At 50.2% G+C, this 20,454-nt stretch overlaps 1 protein-coding gene across 2 annotated transcripts in view; it reads right to left on the bottom strand.

The window, feature by feature from the left end:
* Positions 1–3,010: 3,010 nt before the first annotated feature.
* The window catches only part of SYNDIG1 (synapse differentiation inducing 1), a 108,982-nt gene continuing 91,538 nt past the window's right edge, over positions 3,011–20,454 (bottom strand). For both annotated transcript variants that reach the window (XM_069546519.1, XM_069546518.1), the window contains exon 4: positions 3,011–4,163. In XM_069546519.1, the coding sequence (XP_069402620.1) occupies positions 4,005–4,163 (159 nt within the window). In that variant the 3' untranslated portion in view covers positions 3,011–4,004. The remainder of the gene's footprint in view (positions 4,164–20,454) is intronic.

Below are 20,454 nucleotides of genomic sequence, written 5' to 3'. Positions count from 1 at the left end.
GCCCGGTGAGGTGGGGGCGCCCAGTGAGGAGGGTGCCTTGTGAGGAGGGGGTGCCTTGCGAGGAGAGGGCTCCTGGTGAGGTGGGGGCACCTGGTGAGGAGGGGATATCTGGTGAGGTGGGGGCGCCTGGTGAGGAGGGGACATCTGGTGAGGTGGGGGCACCTGGTGAGGAGGGGATATCTGGTGAGGTGGGGGCGGCTGGTGAGGTGGGGGCACCTGGTGAGGTGGGGCACCTGGTGAGGAGGGGACATCTGGTGAGGTAGGGGCGCACGGTGAGGTGTGGGCACCCAGTGAGGAGGGGGCACCTGGTGAGGAGGGGGTGCCTTGTGAGGAGGGGGCGCCTGGTGAGGTGGGGGCGCCTGGTGAGGTGGGGGAACACCAGGTGAGGAGGGGGCGCCTGGTAGGGGGACACCTGGTGAGGAGGGGGCGCCCGGTGAGGAGGGGGCGCCCGGTGAGGAGGGGCGCCCGGTAAGGAGGGGATGCCTTGTGAGGAGGGGGCACCTGGTGAGGAGGGGATGCCTGGTGAGGAGGGGACACCCAGTGAGGAGGGGACATCCAGTGAGGAGGGGGTGCCTTGTGAGGAGGGGGCACCTGGTGGGGGGACACCTGGTGAATCAGGATGCCCAGGGAAGCAGGGGAGAGAGGGGTCTGGGGCAGCAGGAGACCAGTAGGCCACAGGCATCTGCAAGGATATGGGAGGGCCTCACTTATGCGAAGCAACATTTCCATGGAGGTCAGAGTCGGACACGACTGAAGCGACTTAGCAGCAGCAGCAGCACCTAGGCTCCTGCCCGCCCTGCCCCCCTCACCCCACCACCCCTGCCAGAGATATGCTGAGAACATAATCCAATGTCTTTTCGGATCCCTAAGAGTCCTGACCCACTAACATCTGGGCCCAGATGTGATTTCACTCTTTGAAAACCACGGCTGAGGCCACGTGCCATAAGAGGGTGATGGATTAGGATCTGGCTGTTCGGGGGCAGCCTGACTTTGCTGTTTCCAGGGAGTGTAACTTTGGGGAGATTACAGGCACTGGTCTCCGTTGCAGAAAGGGTTTGGACAAGACTGCAGTGAGCTGGCCAAGGGGAGGCTGTGCCCTCAGGGAGACCGAGGAGGTGGCTTCCACCGGGCACTCTGTGGCCTGCAGGGGCCGCCGGGGTGGGCCTGTTCCCGCTGTACAGCTGCCACATAGGTGGGGCCGGGTGCATCACCTTCCCTGACCCTCAGCTCTGACTCCCACCCTCTGGCACTCTCAGGACTCCGTGGGGAAAGGGCCCAAGGGCTGGGGCGAGGCCTGCCCGGGCGGTGCCTATGGAGGCCGCCGTGATTGCAGGTCAGCTTAGGTCTAGGGAGGCATGGCGGCCTCATGCTTTTAGAAGATGGCGTGCAGGCAGCAGCGATGGACACAGTCCCCTCCCCAGCAAGGCCGCGGGGGCCATGGGGGCCGCCCTTAAGTGAGCTTCAGGCCACATGTGGCCAGTCATCAGTCATCCTCTGAAGATTTGGCCCTGGCCCCCCACCCTCAAGGCTACAAGGCACTGTGTGTGGTCATGGTGCTGGCCCTGGGAAGGCCTGGAGGAGCTGAGGGCATGGGGAGGGCTGAGCATTTCAGACGGAGGCTGAGGGGAGAGAGGATGGAGGTGCGGCAGCAGCCCTGAGGGGAACACCGCCCCCAAAGGTGGCAGGGTGGGTGGGTGGGAGGGACTTAAATCCAAAGATAGGCAACTCTGGGCACTGCTTGAGTGAAAAACGGGCATTTTAGGACAAATACAAAGAAGAGCACTTCACACAATGGCTCACAATGAATGAATTGGAGAGGCTAAGTTGAAAGGCTAGGAGGGTGGCACCAAGCCTGGGGACCGGTCCTCGGGGCCTGTGACCACCTATCTCTGCCCCCAGCGGCTGAACCTGGCCTCCAGCCTGCGTTCACCAGCATCTTCTCTCATCACCCTCCCCGAGAGATGAGAACCAAGAAGTGTGCCCACCTGCCCGGGATCACAGCTAAAACCTGGGTTGGTTCGGTCCCAAATCCAGCCTCTCTCATCAGGCTACTCTGACTGTTCCAGAAATCTCTGGGCTTCTTCCATATATCCTGCTTTGAGTGTGGTTGGTTTGCTGTTGGTTTTTATTTATTTTGGCCACGCAGTGTGGCATGTGGGGTCTTAGTTCCTCGACTAGGGATTGAACTTGTGTCCCCTGCGTTGGTCCACGCTGGTTGGTGGACCACCAGGGAACTCCCTAGGGCATGTGTTTGGCGCATCCATGATTCAAATGCCTGATGGAGCTCAGTTTTGACCGAGGAAGGCAGTGCTAATAATTTTCAGAATGGGTGCATGCTAAGTCGCTTCAGGCATGTCCGACTCTTTGAGACGCTATGGACTGTAGCCTGCCTGGCTTGCTGTCCATGGGATTTCCCAGGAAAGAATAACTAGAGTGGGTTGCCATTTCCTTCTCCAGGGGATCTTCCTGACTCAGGGATCGAACCTGTGTCTCCCGCACTGCAGGCAGATTCTTTACCATTAAGCCACCAGGAAGTGTTTAAGGTCGAAGAGAAGAGCAGCAGGTGAGGGGATCAAACCTGATCCCTTATCCTAGGACCGTGGTTCTTAATTTCCACTGCACCCTGAAATCACCAGGCTGCACCCCTGATCAATCACAGAAGATTCCTGCAGCTGGAACCCAGGAAGCAGGGCCGTCCTAAGTGCCGTGGGTGGAACCGCTGTCCTGGAGCGATGGCCTCTGCATGTGTTGAGGTCTCAGGATAAAAATATTTACGGACATGTTCATGCGGGAACCTCAGCACCTGGGGACACTGTGACCCCCCGGCACCCCCAGGATGCCCCACTGCTGCTCCTGGTGGCTCTGCAGTCACTTTAACAACAAGGAAAAAGCTTCAGTGAAACCCAAGGATTGATATTAATCAGAAAGAAAAGGTCTAAGCAAAAAAAACCCCAAAAACCTAGAAGATAATTTTTGTTAAATAATGAACACTCGTGAAACAGCCATGAAATGGTATTAAAATGTCTGTGATTACTTATTTCTCAGCATTCATCTGATAACTGAAGCAGCAGGAAGCAATAGTTGCACTTAAAAAAATGACAAGAAAATAGCTATTCATTTAGTCGTGTCCTCAGTAAGATCACTAGTGTCACTGTCGTCACCAAGGTGTCAGCAGGTGGGGAGAAGCATACCCTGGGGTGTCCGCGGCTCCTGGGCCTGGAGTTCCTGGAGCAAACCTGGGTCTTCCAGGGAGAAGTCTGGACAGGGGCCGGCCTGCCCCTGGCCCCAGATCAACGAGGACCCCAGGACTGCATATTGCTGCATGGTGGCTGCGGAGGTGGGACGTGTTCCAGAGGAGGCCTGACATTCCTCGGCCGGGGACAGCGTGGAGGGAGTGATGTTCTGGGCCTGGGGGCGATTCTGGATTTGCATTCTCAGGGCTGGGCTCATCTGAAGACCCGTGACTGCTGGGGGTCCTTCCAGCAGCTGCTCTGTCTCTCCCCCTACCTGGCCTATTTCCTTCCCGCAGGGAAGGTGCTTGGACAGAGGGGGCGGTGCTGCCAGTGGAGTCAGGCAGGGCCACCGGCAGAAGAGCATGCGTCCCCCGCCCTCTTCCTGTTGCACCATATTCCAAAATAAATAAATAAATGAACACATGTTCCTGTTTGTCTGTTGCTAATGCTCTGGCATTCTGGGCACTGGCCATTAATCCACCAGGATCCATGCGGAGACAGCCTTGAGGGTCAGGATCTTCGGAGCATCCACTGGGAATGGGTCAGCGGTGCCCCATTTGTCCCAAGCTCTACACAGTGCTGTGAAAACGATATGAAAGGGTGAAAACAAAGGGAATCCATAAATCCCAGGGCTTCGTGGCGTCATTGGCTATGACTTACACTGTAACAGCCTCACACAGGTGTATCTCCACCTGTGTGTCCACCCTGGCCAGCCTTGCTCCTCTGTGCCCGCACACGACTGGCCCAGGCTCCTCGTGCGCCCGGGGAAGCTCATAGGTGGTTGCTCTTGGAGAGGTAGGCGATGAGGGCCACGGCCACGCCCACGTAGATGCCGGTCCCTATGGTGATGGAGAGCACAGCCAGGAAGAGGGCCCGCCGGGAGCTGGTGCTGGCCTGGTGGAAGTCCCCCTTGGCCACAGCTTTGTTCGTCTGCAGAGGGAGGAGGGAGAAGAGAAAGGGAGCCAAGATGAGCGAGGGGAACAGAGAGGGGACTGCCTGATGGGAGGCCATGAGTGCTCCCAGCCTATGGGAGGGGAGGCAGAGGTGCTGTCACTCACCACCATCCCCTCTCCCCCTCACCTCTGCCCTGCAAGGCAGGCAAAGCTTAAGAGAAAGAAAGCGAAGCCCCAGGGATGTCCAGACCGGCAGTGGTCAGCTGAGCACCAGCCACTGGAGTCCTGGGTCTCGGGCACCAGGGTGGAGGGTGGGGACGTTACAAGTTGGTGCCTCCTTCTGCCCGGTAGACACTCGAATGATAGTTCTACAGGGTGTTCACACTCACCTCCTCTAGTCCTTACAGCATAGGGGCCCACAGGGAAGGAAACTGTAGTTCTTATACCTGGAGAGGAACCTGCCATCTAAGCTTGTCCAGTCCACTGAGGACACTGAGACTTCATTCCTCAGCCAGTGGCTGAGGATCTGTGTGCCCCACGTCCCCTTCCCGCCATGGAGGGGGTGGTAAATTCACCTACTGGGGAAATGACTCTGGGTGAGACCAACACCTCTATTTCTGGTCACCCAGTTGCACAACGACACGCTGGTTTCACTAGGTTCCCGATCTGTGGGGTCATGAGTTGGAGGGGAGCATGGAGGCTTTGGATGTCGTGTTGGATTTGATGCTTTGTGGGGTGCCCACCTCCCCACCGCCAGCCCCGTCCTCCTTGTCCCCTTGACAAGGGAGGCACTGGGCTGTGGGGACCGTACGTGATTCAACTGTGACATCATGGAGGGCCAGCTCTCTGAGTGATGGCAGGTGAGGGTGGAGCCCCCCAGGGCGGGTGCCCCTGGAGCCCCAGGGGATGGCCAGGAGGGCTGACCCCAGGCAGGGGGCAGGGGTGTTCTCATCAAGGCAAAGGTGGAGCCTGCTCCCCAGGTGGGACATCTCGACTCCCTCAGGACCCATCTCCAGAGACCGGCCTCTCACCAGATCCCACTTCTGTGTGTGTTACATGTACGTCTACATTTTGTGGGCAGGATGGGAGGTGGCACACTGTTTACTCAAACAGCAAACTTGATGTGGTCAGAGGGCAGACTCAGAGGTCACTAGGAAATGGCTTTCTGCCCTCTGTGGTCCTCCCGCACCCACTCAGTGAGATGTCGGCTGGAAAAGGGACTCCTTATTTCTCTAACTTCTGGATCTTGAGTTTTTATGTCTTCTTTCTCAATCTGGGGTCTTGGAAGTGGGCCTGGGGACTCCCTGTGGGTGATCTTTGATGAAGTGGAGTGAAGGCAACACAGTGGGAAGCTGCCAGGACAAGAGTGACCCTCTCGGGACTCTTGGTGGCGAGCCATCCCTGCTGGCATGCCTCACCCCTAAGGGGAAGACCCCACGGGGGCAGGCAGGGGTGGGGACAGACCACTGTCCCAAGAATGGCTCAGGTTTGCCCCACAGAGTACATCATAAAAGAACAGAGATACATGCCACCCCCAGAATGGCTCCAAGGGAAAGAGACAGCGGAAACCCACACTCTCATTTGATCCTGTTGAAAGTGTGAATTCCTGTAGATGGAGAAGAAAACAGATGAGAAGTTGAGCCTATTGTCATTAAATTGATTAAGGAGGAGTAGGCTTGTGGGCTGATTAGACTACTTGGGAAATGGAGCACTTGTTATAGCTGGATGTATAGACACACGCACGACACAGGTGTTACCCCCTCCTCTGCTGTCCCCGGCAAGCGCTCAAGGGAAATGATGCATTTGTGCACCAAAGACACCTTCAAGAATGTCTGTAGCCACACCGACTGTTGTAGCCCTGACCTGGAAGTCATCCCAACATCCAACCACAGCCGAAGAATAGATAGCAATGGTACCTGATGCAGTGGGCTTCCTAGGCGGCTCAGTGGTAAAGAAATCTGCCTGCCAAGGCAGGGGAGCTCTGTTGTGATGGAGGCGCTTAAGTCTGTGCCACCCAGCCTGGTGGCCACAGTGATGGAGGTGGTTAAGTTTGCGCCACCCAGCCTGGTGGACACAAGTCACCTGTAGCTTCAGAGCAGTGGGGTTGTGGTGAGTGTGACTGTAAGTTTTTAATATCATCTGATTTAAATTAATTAAAATGTAAATAGCCAAACGTTAGAGGCCACCATGTTGGGTAGCAGACACCCAGAAGAAATGAGCAGAGGGTCCCACGGGGAGCAGGGAGGAGAGGAAGCTCAAAGGAAGGGGGCAGGATGAACCCAAAGGAGGTGGAAACCCCGGAGGGTTGGTTCAGGCATCAGTGCTGGGGAGCTGTGGTGGGGGGTGTCCCGCAACCAGAAACTGTTCCACATACACACCTGCCTCTGCATTTACCTGTGAATTTGTTTTGGTGGCTCAGTGTCAGGCGGAGATAATGAAACAGAGGCAAGATAAAGGAGGCTGGGGTGACCCTGTGAGGGGGGAAGGCCCATGAAATCTGCAGATGATGGGAGCCTTAGGACTGGGGCATGGAGTGAGCATCCCGGCCGAGGCCCAGTGGCCTTGCTCCCAGATGGGACCTCTCAGGGGCTGATGCTGGTCTCCAGGTCTCGTGACACGTGGCAAAGCCCGGAGCTCCATCCCTGCTGGGGGACACCTCCCCCGAGCCCCCTACCCCCGGGAGACGATGCTCCCAGGGTCTGGCACTGGACTGGTTTTCCCACAAGCTTTTGCCAGAGTCCTCATTTCCTTTGGCTAAGAAATATCTACTGTTGTTTGAGGTTCAGGAGAAACATGACTTTCTCTGCAATATATCCCTGCTTTGGTTTTCTTTCTTTCTTTTTTTGATCACATGGGTTAGGGGATCTTAGCTCCATGACCAGGGATCAAACCTGGGCCCTGGCAACGAAAGCATGGAGTCCTAAGCGCTGGACCACCAAGAAGTTCCCATTGCTTTGTTTTTCTTATGATATTTTGTATTTTTATTATTAATGTTATTTCTATGGTCTCTTATTTTAGGGGCAAGAACCGCTGAGGTTGGATGAGTCCACATCCACGTGGCTCTCTGCTCGGGTTGAGGGGCCGGGTCCAGGCACAGCTGGGGCAGACTGGGCAGGACACAAGGCTGGTGCCAGACTCCCACCTCCAAGGAGCGCGAGGGACACACTCTCTGCCTCCCAACCACTTCTCTGGAAATTTAGAGAACGCTGGGCACTTTATGGCTCATTTTTCCTCTAGCGCCATATCTGTTGGGCTGGATTACATTTCCTTGCATTATCGCAAAGCTGATTTCCTTTCTTTATTACTGTCTCCTGCTCGCTGTGCGCCAACGGGCACTTGGAGCTGTGTGGGGGGAGGAGGTGATTGTGTGGCGGTTTAACAGGCTCCTTTGGGGAGGGAGACCCTCTGCGGCAGCGTCTCACTCAGCCCCACACACGCATTTCTTATGTGTGTTCAGCTCCACGTGCATTGCTGTGACCCTTCTCTCCTGCTTTCATTTATTTTTAATTAAAGGATAATTGCTTTACAGTATTGTGTTGGTGTCTGCCCTTTCTCAACCTGAGTCAGCCGTAGGTAGACATATGTCCCCTCCCTCTTGACCCTCCCTCCCACCTCCCTCCCCATCCCACCCCTCTAGATTGCCACAGAGCTCGGGTTTGAATTCCCTGAGTCATACAGCAGATTCCCATGGGCTATCTATTTTATATAGGGTAATGTCTGTTTCCATGTTACTTTCTCCATATATCCATATAAAGCAACTTTTCTATTTTAACCCATTAAGAAAAATAAACCTTGCTAGTTAGGTCTGAATGGCAGACAGATCAGCCATGAAACAAATGTATCCCCTATGAATGAATAAAACCTGATGGGAACATAGCTCCCCTGCCCACCGCAAGGCTGCTCCCCAATCTGGCCTTGGCTTGGGTCACAGATGGAAACCAGGCCTTAGGACCAGTGCGTGGAGTGGGCATCCTGACCGGGGCCCACTGGCCTTGCTCACAGATGGGACCTCTCAGGGGCTGACGCTGTGCTCCACGTCTCAGTGACATGTGGCAAAGCCCAGAGCTCCATTCCTGCTGGGGGACACCTCCCCCGATCCCCCTACCCCTGGGAGACGATGCTCCCAGGGTCTGGCACTGGACTGAATTTCCCACAAGCTTTTGCCAAAGGAGGGGCTTCCTATGGTGGCATCTGTCAGGAAGGTCATTTTGTAGGGAACACGACAAAAGCATCAGCAGGAGCAGCGGCCCCTGTGCCGTCTTGTGTGGACGCCTGAGTGGCCTTGTCTCCATCCTCCATCCTTCAGCTGAGCTTGGAGGAGTCCCAGACCTCATGGCTCCTGAGAGGCAACCCCCTCCCTGTGCTGCTCCTCCCTCCCCGTAGGCCTCTCCCGTGCTGATCACGGGGCCCTGCTGGACAGAAGCCCGCCTTGGTTTTCCCTGGTGAAGAATCATTATGAACTCGTGCTTAGCTTAATATAGGCACAGATGGATACATACAAAAATAATTTTACAAATAGGCTATTTATATATACAAAGATGCTGTTGCTGTTCAGTCAATAAGTTGTGTCCAACTCTTTTGTGACCCCATAGACTGCAGCCTGCCAGGCTCCTCTGTCCATGGGATTTCCCAGGCAAGAATAATGGAGTCGGTTGCCATTTCCTTCTCCAGGGGTAGACACATGTATTTCTACATATAGAACTAATAACATGTGAGTATACACATGTGTATTTCCTATTTCCTAGCTCTGTTACCAAGAAAATCCAGAACCAATGACACCTCAGTAGCAACAAACACACCCAGTGCCTAGATTGCGGTTTCTAAAACCATTTTTCCAAGAGAAGGGACTAGACCTCTATGGGGAAGTGGCTGATTTTACAACTTGGGCAGGAAATATATGAGATGAGGCTGGGTGGCATTTTAGAGTACAGAAAAGGAAAAATACTTCAAGATCAAAAGGAGAGGGGCATGTCAGGGGGACATAGGAAATTCTCCTAATGGCCAAGGGACAAAACATTGGGTTGGCTGAAAAGTTCACTTGGGTTTTTCTGTAAGGTAGTATGGAAAACCCAAACGAACTTTTTGGCCAACCCAATAATATTCAGTTCAGTTCAGTTCAGTCGCTCAGTCGTGTCTGACTTTGCAACCCCATGAATCACAGCACACCAGGCCTCCCTGTCCATCACTAGCTCCCGGAGTTCACTCAGACTCACGTCCATCGAGTCAGTGATGCCATCCAGCCATCTCATCCTCAGTCGTCCCCTTCTCCTCCTGCCCCTAATCCCTCCCAGCATCAGAGTCTTTTCCAATGAGTCAGCTCTTCGCGTGAGGTGGCCAAAGTACTGGAGCTTCAGCTTGAGCATTATTCCTTCCAAAGAAATCCCAGGGCTGATCTCCTTCAGAATGGATTGGTTGGATCTCCTTGCAGTCCAAGGGACTCTCAAAAGTCTTCTCCAACACCACAGTTCAAAACCATCAATTCTTCGGTGCTCAGCCTTCTTCACAGTCCAACTCTCTGGATTATAAGTCAAAGTGTAAAATAAACATCCCTACTGATATTTGGTATGGATGTTTGATCTATACTGATAAATAAATGATTAGATGGATCAGTCCACTGGAGAGAAGAGACAAATCTTCCATACAGACAAATTCCAATTCATCTAGGTAGTTCCTCCACCTTCAGGGAAGTAAAGCACAAACCCCACCCGTGGACAGTGGGTGGCACAGTGACTTCCTAGGGCTGAGGATGAAACAGAGAGGGGAGGAAGAGTGACCTCGAGATGAAGAAACCCGACAATCACAACCCTGACCAGGTGACCAAGGTCAGCATCCTCAGCGACAGGTCATGTTGATGGGGGTACAGCCCTGACCTTCACCTCTGTGCTTCTCCTCCTCAAACCCGTAACCCCAGTCTAAGCAGGAGGAGAGCATCCAACAGCATCCCATGCTGTACCCAACCAGGGCTCCTTGCAACTGTCAGTCATCAGGAACAAGGGACACCTAAGACACGGTCACAGCCCAGAGGAACCCAAGGAGGTCTGACCACCCAGTGCTGGGTGGATCCTGGATGGGACCTTGTGGCAGAAAGAGAGCACCAGGCAGCTGCTAAGGTGATCTGGACAGGGTGCTTAGAGTACGATGATGTGGTAACACCGGTCATCGCCTGGGACAGACGAGCCCCACGTGAGATGCTGATGAGGAAGCTGTCAGTTTTGCACCACCTCTATCCATTTCCTGCAGAGCTAAACTGGCCTGAGATAAGCCGTTCATTTAAAAGGCAGGGTATGGATGGGGCAGGTGAGAGGCCTGACAGGTGCACGTTCCCTGGGCTCCATCCCTGAGAGCCTGGGGGAGGCAGGGGGAGCTTGGGACAAACATACCTGCTCAAATCCAGCCCTGGTGGGGTCTTGTTCAGCCCTTGAACTAGTTACTATTTCTCTGAGTATCATCATCACATATCCACTAGACAGGTGTTACAACTCTGCTTTAAACAATCCACTTTTGCATCTGCAGCTGGAGGTGAGGGCTACCAGCAGGGTCCTGAGGCCCTGGGGGCAAAGTCCTCGGCCATGGGAGGCGGGGCAGTTCTGCAGTCCCACTGGGATCACTGTTCCCTTGTAGAGCCTGTGTTCCCAAGGCAGGTCAGGAGGGTCTGTTTCTCAGCCCTTAGATGAATGCTGGCAATGGCTTCCACCTCTTGGTCATAGGAGGGGAAGGGAGGGCAGGTTCTGTCTTCTCACTCAGGAAGCCAACTCCCGCGAAGTCCCCTCTTCCTGGTGAGTGGTCGCACTGGGAGTCTGGTTCCACGTCCAGCTCTTTGGCCAAGTCTTTTCACTGTGACCTGTGTCCACCTCTCCGCCCAGTCCGCAGCCTTCCCCATCTGCCTGGAGCAGGGCTCGCAGCCCCTTCCCCTCCTATGGGGTGGCTGGCTTGTCCCACTGCATCCCGGCCTCTCTGTCACAACCTGTCCCTCTTGGCCTGTCCTGGAGGTGCTCAGCTGGTGAGCCCTGCCCTGCTGGTTGCTGGACAGTGCCTGCCGGGGGGACATGTGCTCGGTGTTTTGCTGGTTTGTTTTGTTTCTGGGACACCTGCTTCTCGTTCCCTTGATTTGAAACTTAGTGACTTGGTTGGTTGGAGAAGGAAATGGCAACCCACTCCGGTATTCTTGCCTGGAGAATCCCATGGACGGAGGAGCCTGGTGGGCTACAGTCCATGGGGTCGCAAAGAGTCGGACACGACTGAGCGACTTCACTTTGGTAAGCATTGGAGAAGGCTCACCCTGTGGCCGGAGCCCACATTATGCTGGAGTTTTCTAGGTCAGTAAGAGGCTTCACAAAGAGGATCCAAGGGCCAGATGGGATCCCGAGGACAGACCTCTCTGAACTGGCAGGCTCACTTTACCCATCTCGCCAGCATTGCTGCTTGTCTCAGGGGAGAGATTGTTAGAATGAAAGGAAGGGAGCGTTGGGGGGACTCCAGGAAAACCCTGCTCTGGGTAGAAGGGGTTTTATGTTGCCTTATATTTAACTGGTATCACGGACTTCCCTGGTGGCTCAGATGGTAAAGAATCTGCCTGCAATGCAGGGGACCTGGGTTTGATCCCTGGGTAGGGAACGAATTGGCAATCTACCCCAGTATTCTTGCCTGGAGAATCCCATGGACAGAGGAGCCTGGGGGGCTGCCATCCATGGGGTCGCAAAGAGTTGGACACAACTGAGAGATGAACACAAACATGTGAGACACACATACGCACTGTGTTCCGGGGCTGCGTTGTACCCATGGGTCTGTTCACTATGTATGTGGCAGACATGCTGTGTGTAGTGGGTGCTGGGCCCAGACCCCTTGGCAGGCCAGTGCCCCCTTTCAGCTGCAGGCATGGCCAGCATCTCTCAGGTGGCACTGGGAATGGCCTCAGTCCTGGTCCAGGGAAAAGCACCTTGAGACCCACCATGGCGCTTGGTAAAGTGGGCACGTCCTACTGAGCTTTGGGGCTCCATCTAGGATGATGAACTAGAAGTGAGTCAGCAAAGTATCTGGAAATACCCTCTCTGTAGGGACCAGCCCCGACATCTATGCCTGTGCCCCCAGGGGTCCTGAGCTTGCTGGTGCCCTGGACACCGTCAGATACTGGCCATGTGGGCAAACCTGGCCTCAACTGCACTCCAATGCATGCTGCCAGGGGCTCAGGCCAGCCCTGCCCTGGTCAGTCCTGCTTCATCATCCTCAAACTCAATAGCAGAGGAGCCCATCCTGTTCAAACTCTCACTAATGAACCAAACGTTGATTTCCACATTTACCATAATCCACTGGCTCTTTTTAGGTTCTTAGGAAATCTGTTCAATGAGAAAGAAAAAAATACTACTTTTCCCCTTATAATGAATAAAATTGCCTGACTCCTGGTCAGGGTATCTTGGGGTTACAGACAAAGGGATACTAGGGTGGCAGTGGGGTAGGGGCTGCGAGTTGGGTGGCAGAGCCTGGGGTCAGCAGGCGCTGGTAGATCCACACAGAGGGGAAGGCCAAGAACTCGTGTTTGTATACAGGGCTGTGACATCTGCCCAGACTGAAGGAAAGATGTGCTGGGTTTGTCTGGAGGTGAACTCACCAGGCAGACCACTTCCAGGCCCGCCTCCTCAGCGAATATTTACAATGGCGAGGAGCTTGCTGCAGGCCCCTGAGCACACCATGTTCACATTAACCTTGGCCCATCCCTCACTCCTGATTTCCTGGGGGATGAGGACCAGAGCAGAAATACGAAGAACCATCAGAAACGATGGGAAAGATGGTTCTGAGCTATGGATGCCGATGGCAACTTCACTGACCAAGAAGAAAATAAGAAACTTCGCAAGAGCCACGGTGTACACTCTAGGACCTTCCAACACGCCATGGCTTCTTATGGGTTCATTCCAGAAGGGGGGAGGTGGTCGTGAGCCCCTGTCTCTTGAAGCCCGGTCATCTCTCCCAGACCCTCATCCTCTCTCAGCTGCGGGAGACCTTCCTCCTGGAGGCACTGCTGTTTGCTGCCTTCTTTCCCCCAAACACTGGTGAAACTATCCGAAGGAAAGGGCAATGTTCTGCTGCTCTTCCCAGGTCACTCCAAATGTCAGTTTGAAGCTACCCACACTACATCTCAAGGGCTTCCCAGGTGGCTTAGTGGTAAGGAATCTGCCTGCCAAAGCAGGAGACTTGAGTTCGATCCCTGGGTTGGGAAGATCCCCTGGAGGAGGAAATGGCAACCCACTCCAGTATTCTTGCCTGGAGAATCCATGGACAGAGGAGCCTGGAAGGCTACAGTCCAAGGGGTTGCAGAGTTGGACATGACAGAGAGGCTGAGTCCATTGCACACTACATCTCTTCCTGGGTTTCCAGCCTTCCTTGACTTCACATACACAGGACCCCAGGCCGGCCTTTAATTCTCAGCCTCACCCCCGTGGATGACATTCCCCAGTAAGCCTTCTCCCTACTCATCAGGAGCCTCAGCCATTGTCCTTCCAGATCTCGCTCACTACTCCACCTTGCTGTCCTCCATCTCTGTGGAGTCTTATTCTTTGTTGCTCTTTATGGCTTTTCCCTTGAATTCGGTGTGTGTAGTGGTGAAAGCACTGCAGCTGATCGCTTCGGAACCACCTACCTCCTGGTCAGGAGATTTCACAGCTCGGGGGTTCTAGAAGCAAGTAGGGGTAGGAGTGGTTCTAGGAGTAGGTGGTACTCAAAACTGGTCCTGAAGGCTCAGAACAAGGGGGATGATCCCCACTCATGGCCCCCATCAACACAGAGGCTGGGAAGAGGGGCCATGTGGGGCTCCACAAGAAAGATGCTCCAACCCACCCAGACTCTAGGTTTACAGCTGGCGTTTGCTTCAGAAGAGCCCTGGCCACCCCCAAAAACTTCCCACAAGCCCTGGCAGCTGGGGTGAATTCCTCTCCTTATACCCCACAAGGGATTTTTCCATCGGAAGGGGGCTGAGCAGCTAAGGGTGGCTCGGGAGCTGGAACATGGAAGCTGTGTCCACGATTCACCCACACCCACCGCCTCACTCAGTTCCCTGGTTCCCAGTGGGGACCTCTCCCCTCTCACCCGAGTGCGTTAAGCACAAATGATCAAAAATGGTTTAATATCCACATTGTATGCCCAGGACATGAATAAAAGATCTAAAGATACACCACAGTGGAGAGCGCTGTTCTTCAATTTTTTTCTCTCCACCTCTGCTCTGAGCCTGGATGATCTCCGTGCCCAGTGATATGGAGCATTTTATCCTCTGTGAGCATGTACACCATCGACTAGGGGTCCTGCTCCTGGGGAAGATCTGGAGTCCTGAGAGGCTCCCTCCTTAAGATTCCTTCACCTGGACATCAAACACAAGCTCACAAAGGTCCCTTCCACTTTGGGAGTAAAGTGTCTTGCTGTTGAGAACTGAAAGTTTTCCCATGTCTAAGGATGAAGATGAAAACCATTGTCAGCTCCAGGCACTGGGATCAGGGAGACGTCACACTTTTTAGATGTTGGAAGACTGACCAAGAGAAAGACTTTGTAAGAGCAGGGAAACGCCATCTTGCTCAAAGGCCTTCAGGATATGGAGATGCCGGAGTGTCCTTGCCGCATGTAGACCCCATCCCAATTACATAAAAATGCCTAAGACGGGCCCAGATGCTGAGAGCTAGTCAAGGTTTCCAGGTGATTCCAATACACAGTCAAAGAGGGAACCATTGTTTGCACAGAGAGATGGCAATTCAAGGGGAGTCAAGTCTCCTTGCTTTCAAGGAACTGGTCCATTTCATCTGGGTTACTGAATTTACGGGCACAGAACTCTTTAATCTGTTGAAATCTCGTATTCTTCTCTTAAAGTCCAGGGCATCAGTAGTGACAACTCTTTCTTTCCTGGTACAGGTAATTTTGTTTTTTCTCTATTGGCTAGCCTGGCTAGCAGTTTATGAATTTTACTGACCTTTTCAAATTGCATTGATTTTTTTCCTTTTTGATTTCTTTCAAAGCACTGGGTTTTGATTTTGTTGACTTTCTGTTTTCCCATTTTCACTGTTAATTGATTTCTCCTCTAATTGTAGCTATTTCCTTCATTCTGTTTGCTTTAATTTACTCTTGTTTCTGTAACTTCTTAAGGTGGCCCCTTAGGTTATAGATTTTAGATCTTTCTCTTTTTCTAATATATGCATTTAATGCTACAAATTTCCCTCTATGTACTGTTTTAACTACATCCTACAAATTTTAATGTTTTATTTTCATTTAGTTCAGAATATCTTTAAATTTCCCATGAGATATCTTTGACCCATGGGTTATTGAGAAGCATAGTTCTAAAGTGCCAAGTATTCAGGAAATCCCAGGTGCCTTTCTGTTATTGACTTCTATTTTAATTCCTGTGTGTTCTAGAATGAACTTTATATTTTTTTCTTTAAAGTTTTTAAAAAATCAATTTTAATCAGAGAATAGTTGCTTTACAATTTTATGTTAGTTTCTACTGTACGGAAAAGTGAATCAGCTATATGTGTGCATATAACCTCTCTTTTCTGGATTTCCTTCCCATTTAGGTCACCACAGAGCACTGAGTAGAGCTCCTTGTGCTGTTCTCATTAGCCTTCTGTGTTATGCATAGCAGTGTAAATGTGTCCATTCCAGTCTCCCAATTCCTCCCACTCCTCCCCTCCTTTCCCCCTTGGAATCCATACATTTGTTCTCTACATCTGCGTCTCTACTTCTGCTTTGCAAATAAGATCATCTATATTATTTTTCTAGACTCCATATGTATGTGTTAATATATATTTAACAATGTTTAAGGATTGTTTTTTGGTCCAGGATACAGCTTATCCTGGTGAACGCCCCATATGCTCTTCAGAAGCATATGGGTTTGGCGGTGCTGGCTGACTGACAAAACTGTTCAGGTTGTCTATATCTTTGCTGATTTTCTGTCTACTTGATCTATCAAGTACTGACAGAGGGGACCGAAGTCTCCAACTATACTTGTATCTATTTCTTCTCTCAGTTCTGTAGTTTTGCCTCATATCTCAATTCTGTGGTTAGTGCATTCCCCTTAGTTTATAATTGTTATTTCTTGGAGAATCAACCCTGCATCATTATGCGACATAACCTGTTTATCTCAATAATCTGCCTTGTTCTAAGGTCAACTTTGTATGACATTAACATAAGATAAGGGATTTGATTTAGGTCAGACCTGAATGGTCTAGTGGTTTTCCCTACTTTCTTCAATTTGAGTCTGAATTTGGCAACGAGGAGTTCATGATCTGAGCCACAGTCAGCTCCCAGTCTTGTTTTCGTTGACTGTATAGAGCTTCTCCATTTTTGGCTGCAAAGAATATAATCAATCCGATTTTGGTGTTGACCATCATCTGGTGATGTCCATGTGTAGAGTCTTCTCTTGTGTTGTTAGAAGAGGGTGTTTGCTATGACCAGTGCATTTTCTTGGCAAAACTCTATTAGTCTTTGCCCTGCTTCATTCCGTATTCCAAGGCCAAACCTAGATAGCATATTGAAAAGTAGAGACATTACTTTGCCAACAAAGGTCCATCTAGTCAAGGCTATGGTTTTTCCAGTGGTCATGTATGGATGTGAGAGTTGGACTGTGCAGAAAGCTGAGCGCCAAAGAATTGATGCTTTTGAACTGTGGTGTTGGAGAAGACTCTTGACAGTCCCTTGGACTGCAAGGAGATCCAACCAGTCCATTCTGAAGGAGATCAGCCCTGGGATTTCTTTGGAAGGAATGATGCTCAAGCTGAAACTCCAGTACTTTGGCCACCTCATGCGAAGAGTTGACTCATTGGAAAAGACTGTGATGCTGGGAGGGATTGGGGGCAGGAGGAGAAGGGGATGACAGAGGATGAGATGGCTGGATGGCATCACTGACTCGACGGACTTGAGTCTGAGTGAACTCCGGGAGTTGGTGACGGACAGGGAGGCCTGGTGTGCTGCGATTCATGGGGTCACAAAGAGTCGGACACGACTGAGTGACTGAACTGAACTGAACATAAGATACTCCAGATTTATCTTGATTTGTGCTATAGTATATACCTTTTCCCATATCATTGCTTTTAGTATTTACTTTCAATCTGTCTAGGCGTTATATACAAGTTTCTTTAAATGTAGACTGCATATAGTTTACAAGTAGACAGCATATAGTTGGATCTCATTTTTTAAAAACCAGTCTGATAATCTCTGTATTTTGACTGGTGTGTTTAGACTAGACAAATCATTTAACATTTAAATGATTATTAATATAATTGAGGACTTCCCCAGTGGCTCAGTGGTAAAGAATCTGCCTCAGTGCAAGAGCCACAGGTGACACGGGTTCGGTCCCTGGGTGGGGAAGATCCCCTGGAGGAGGGCGTGGCCGCCACTCCAGTATTCTTGCCTGGAGAATCCCATGGACAGAAGAGCCTGGTGGGCTACCATCCATAGGGTTGCAAAGAGCTGGACATGATTGAAGTGACTTAGCACGCGCGCGCGCGCACACACACACACACACTATAATTGAATTAATATTTATCATCTTTGTATATTCTTGCATTGCTTTATTTCTTCTTTAAATTCTTTTCAGTCCTGTCTGGTTTTATTGAGCATTTTGTGATTCCATTTTACCTCCTCTATTGCCTTATCATTTATACTTCCTTTTAAAATTTATATCTCAGCTGCTAAGCCTACTATTTGAAACACAGCACCATGTTGTCTCAAGTATAGTGCTGGTACCTTATGATGGAATATTCCCCAAATCATTCCTCTCACTCTCTCATAACCATTGAACTTTTCAGCTTTTACATGTTTCCTGATTGTCGGAGCATGGTTACTATTACTGCGTTTTTTCCTATTCTTGCTTTAAACAGGCAGCAGTCTTTTAGATAAATTAAGAAAAATAAAAACAAAAATTATATCTCACTTTTATTTATTCACTTTCTGCTGTTCTTTCTTAAATAAATGTAGATCTGGTTTTCGACCCATATTGTTTTCCTGATCCCTGAAGAACTTGAATATTTTTCTAGACCTCAGGTCTGCTGGCAGTGAATTCCCCCAGTTGCTTATTTGAAATCATTTCTATTTATCCTTTACTTTTGAAGTATATTCTCCCTGGATATATGCCCAGGTTGGCAGGTTTTTGTTTATTTGTTTTATTCTCTCAACACTTTCAAGATTGAGTTCATATTCCTAGTTATGTGGATTCTGAAGAAAAGTCAGCCACAATTTTTTTTTTCTAAAGGAGGGATTTTATTTTTTCAATTTATCCTTATTTATTTATATGGCTGTGCCAGGTCTTAGTTGTGGTAGGCAGGAACTTCAATTTTCATTGCAGCATGTAGGATTTTTAGTTACAGTATGAGAACTCTCAGTTGAGGGCTATGAGATCTAGTTCCCTGAGCAAGGATTGAACATGGGCCCCCTGTACTGAGACTGCAGAGTCTTAACCACTAGACCACTAGGGAAGTCCTTTGGCCACAATTTTTAATCCTTGTTTCTTGGTAGGTAAGGTGTTTTATTTTCCTTTTTGGGAATCTTCAAAAATTTCTCTTTGTTTTCAATTTCTTGCTCTTTAAATATAATACATGTAAGTTTTGTTGTTGTTGATTTTTGCTGCTCTCTCTCCGCCTCTTGGAACAGCGATTTGGTATCTGTCACTAACATTGGAAAACTCTTGGTATTATTTCTTCAACTATTTCTTCTTCTTTTGGTGTTCCAGTTACACATGTTACACCATTTCCTGTGGTCTCACAGCCCACAATTCTTGGATGCTGTGTTCTTTTTTCACTATATGTTTCAGTTTGGGTAGTTTCTTTTGGCCCATCTTCAAACTCACTGATTCTTTTCTCAACTGTGTCAAGTCTACCAACAAAATATTTTCATTTCTGTTACTGGTATTTACTTCTAGCATTTCTTTTAGCTTTTATCTCTCTGCTGACATTACCCAGATCTTCATGCACCGTCTACCTTTTCTTTTAGACCCTTTAACATATTGGACACAGTTATTTCACATCCTCTGCTTGATAATTTTAACATCTGAGCCATAATCAAGTTTGGTTCTAGTGATTGCTTTGTCTCTTCAGACTTATCTGGACACCCAGTATGCCTTGTGATATTTTGTTGATAGATATCTTTATAGGGAAGCAGATATTAAAGCAAACAGGCCTTTCGAGTGAGTGTTTATGTTAATCTGGTCAGACGTGGAGAGTGTTTGATGTTTGTCATAGCTCAAAATTGTATTGTACCAAAAACTTCACAGTCTTCTAATGTCCTTATTAAAATTATTTATTTATTTTTTGATTAACCTGTTTGACTGTATCAAGTCTTAGTTGTGGCATGTGGGATCTATTTCCCCAAACAGGGATGAAACCCAGGCCCCCTGCACTGGCAGCTCAGTGTCTTAGCTACTGGACAACCCTAATGTCCTTATTTTTGTCTTTCCTCTTGGCTTTGGGAATTCCCTGTGTCCTGCTCCTTAAACAGAGTACATGTCTCATGTCCCCCACTCACATCCATGGTTATCATACTGGAAGCTTAAATCCACAAGATGGAAAGGTGTAGGGGAGGGAAAGCTCTCTGATCCACTAAGTCTTGTAACTGGAGCATGCGGTTGGTCAGGGGTGTACTCCACAAAGAGGGATGAACTCGTCTTGTAACTGGAGCATGCCGTTGGTCAGGGGGTACTCCACAAAGAGGAATGAATTCCATGATCTTTCTGTCCCCCCTCCAGAGTAAGATCGCTCCCCACATCAAAAGCCTGCGGGAGACCACCCAGCATCAGCTACGACTACAAAGGAAGTAATGAGATCCCAGCAGACCCACCGACAAAGGGAAATGAAGCCAAATCACAAAAGAGTTATTTCAAAATATGAATAAGCAGGGTGCTGACTTAGAAATGCAGTATTTGAGTAAATCTGAGAGGATACATCTTGTAAACGGCCACTTAACAGCACAAGGGAACCAACTCGGTGTTACTGGTGTGCTCAGCCAAGCTCAAACCTTTGAAGCAGAAGGCACTCATGATGCAATAAATTCTTTACTTAAGTTCAAAAGTAAATATGACAAGCTTTCCCAGTACTCTGCTTTTAGAATCACAAGTGAGATGCATGCTGAAGATAAATAAATGCTTTAAGATGAGTGTCTTCTGTTGAGACAGTTTCTATTTCTTTCCCTACACACACATGCTGGAAGGCTGGAGATATCTGAAGAAATAGGTTAACTTATTTTAAAAATCATGTAGGGACTTCCCTGGTGGTCCAGTGGTTAAAAATCCACCTGGCAATGCAGGGGATGTGAGTTCAACTCCTGGTCTGGGAAGATTTCACGTGCCACGGAGCAATGAAGCCCCTGTA

This window comes from Ovis canadensis, chromosome 13 (assembly GCF_042477335.2).
Source record: "Ovis canadensis isolate MfBH-ARS-UI-01 breed Bighorn chromosome 13, ARS-UI_OviCan_v2, whole genome shotgun sequence".
NCBI lineage: Eukaryota > Metazoa > Chordata > Mammalia > Artiodactyla > Bovidae > Ovis > Ovis canadensis.
Note: the sequence above shows the minus strand (reverse complement) of the source record. Positions and strands in the feature narration are given on the sequence as shown.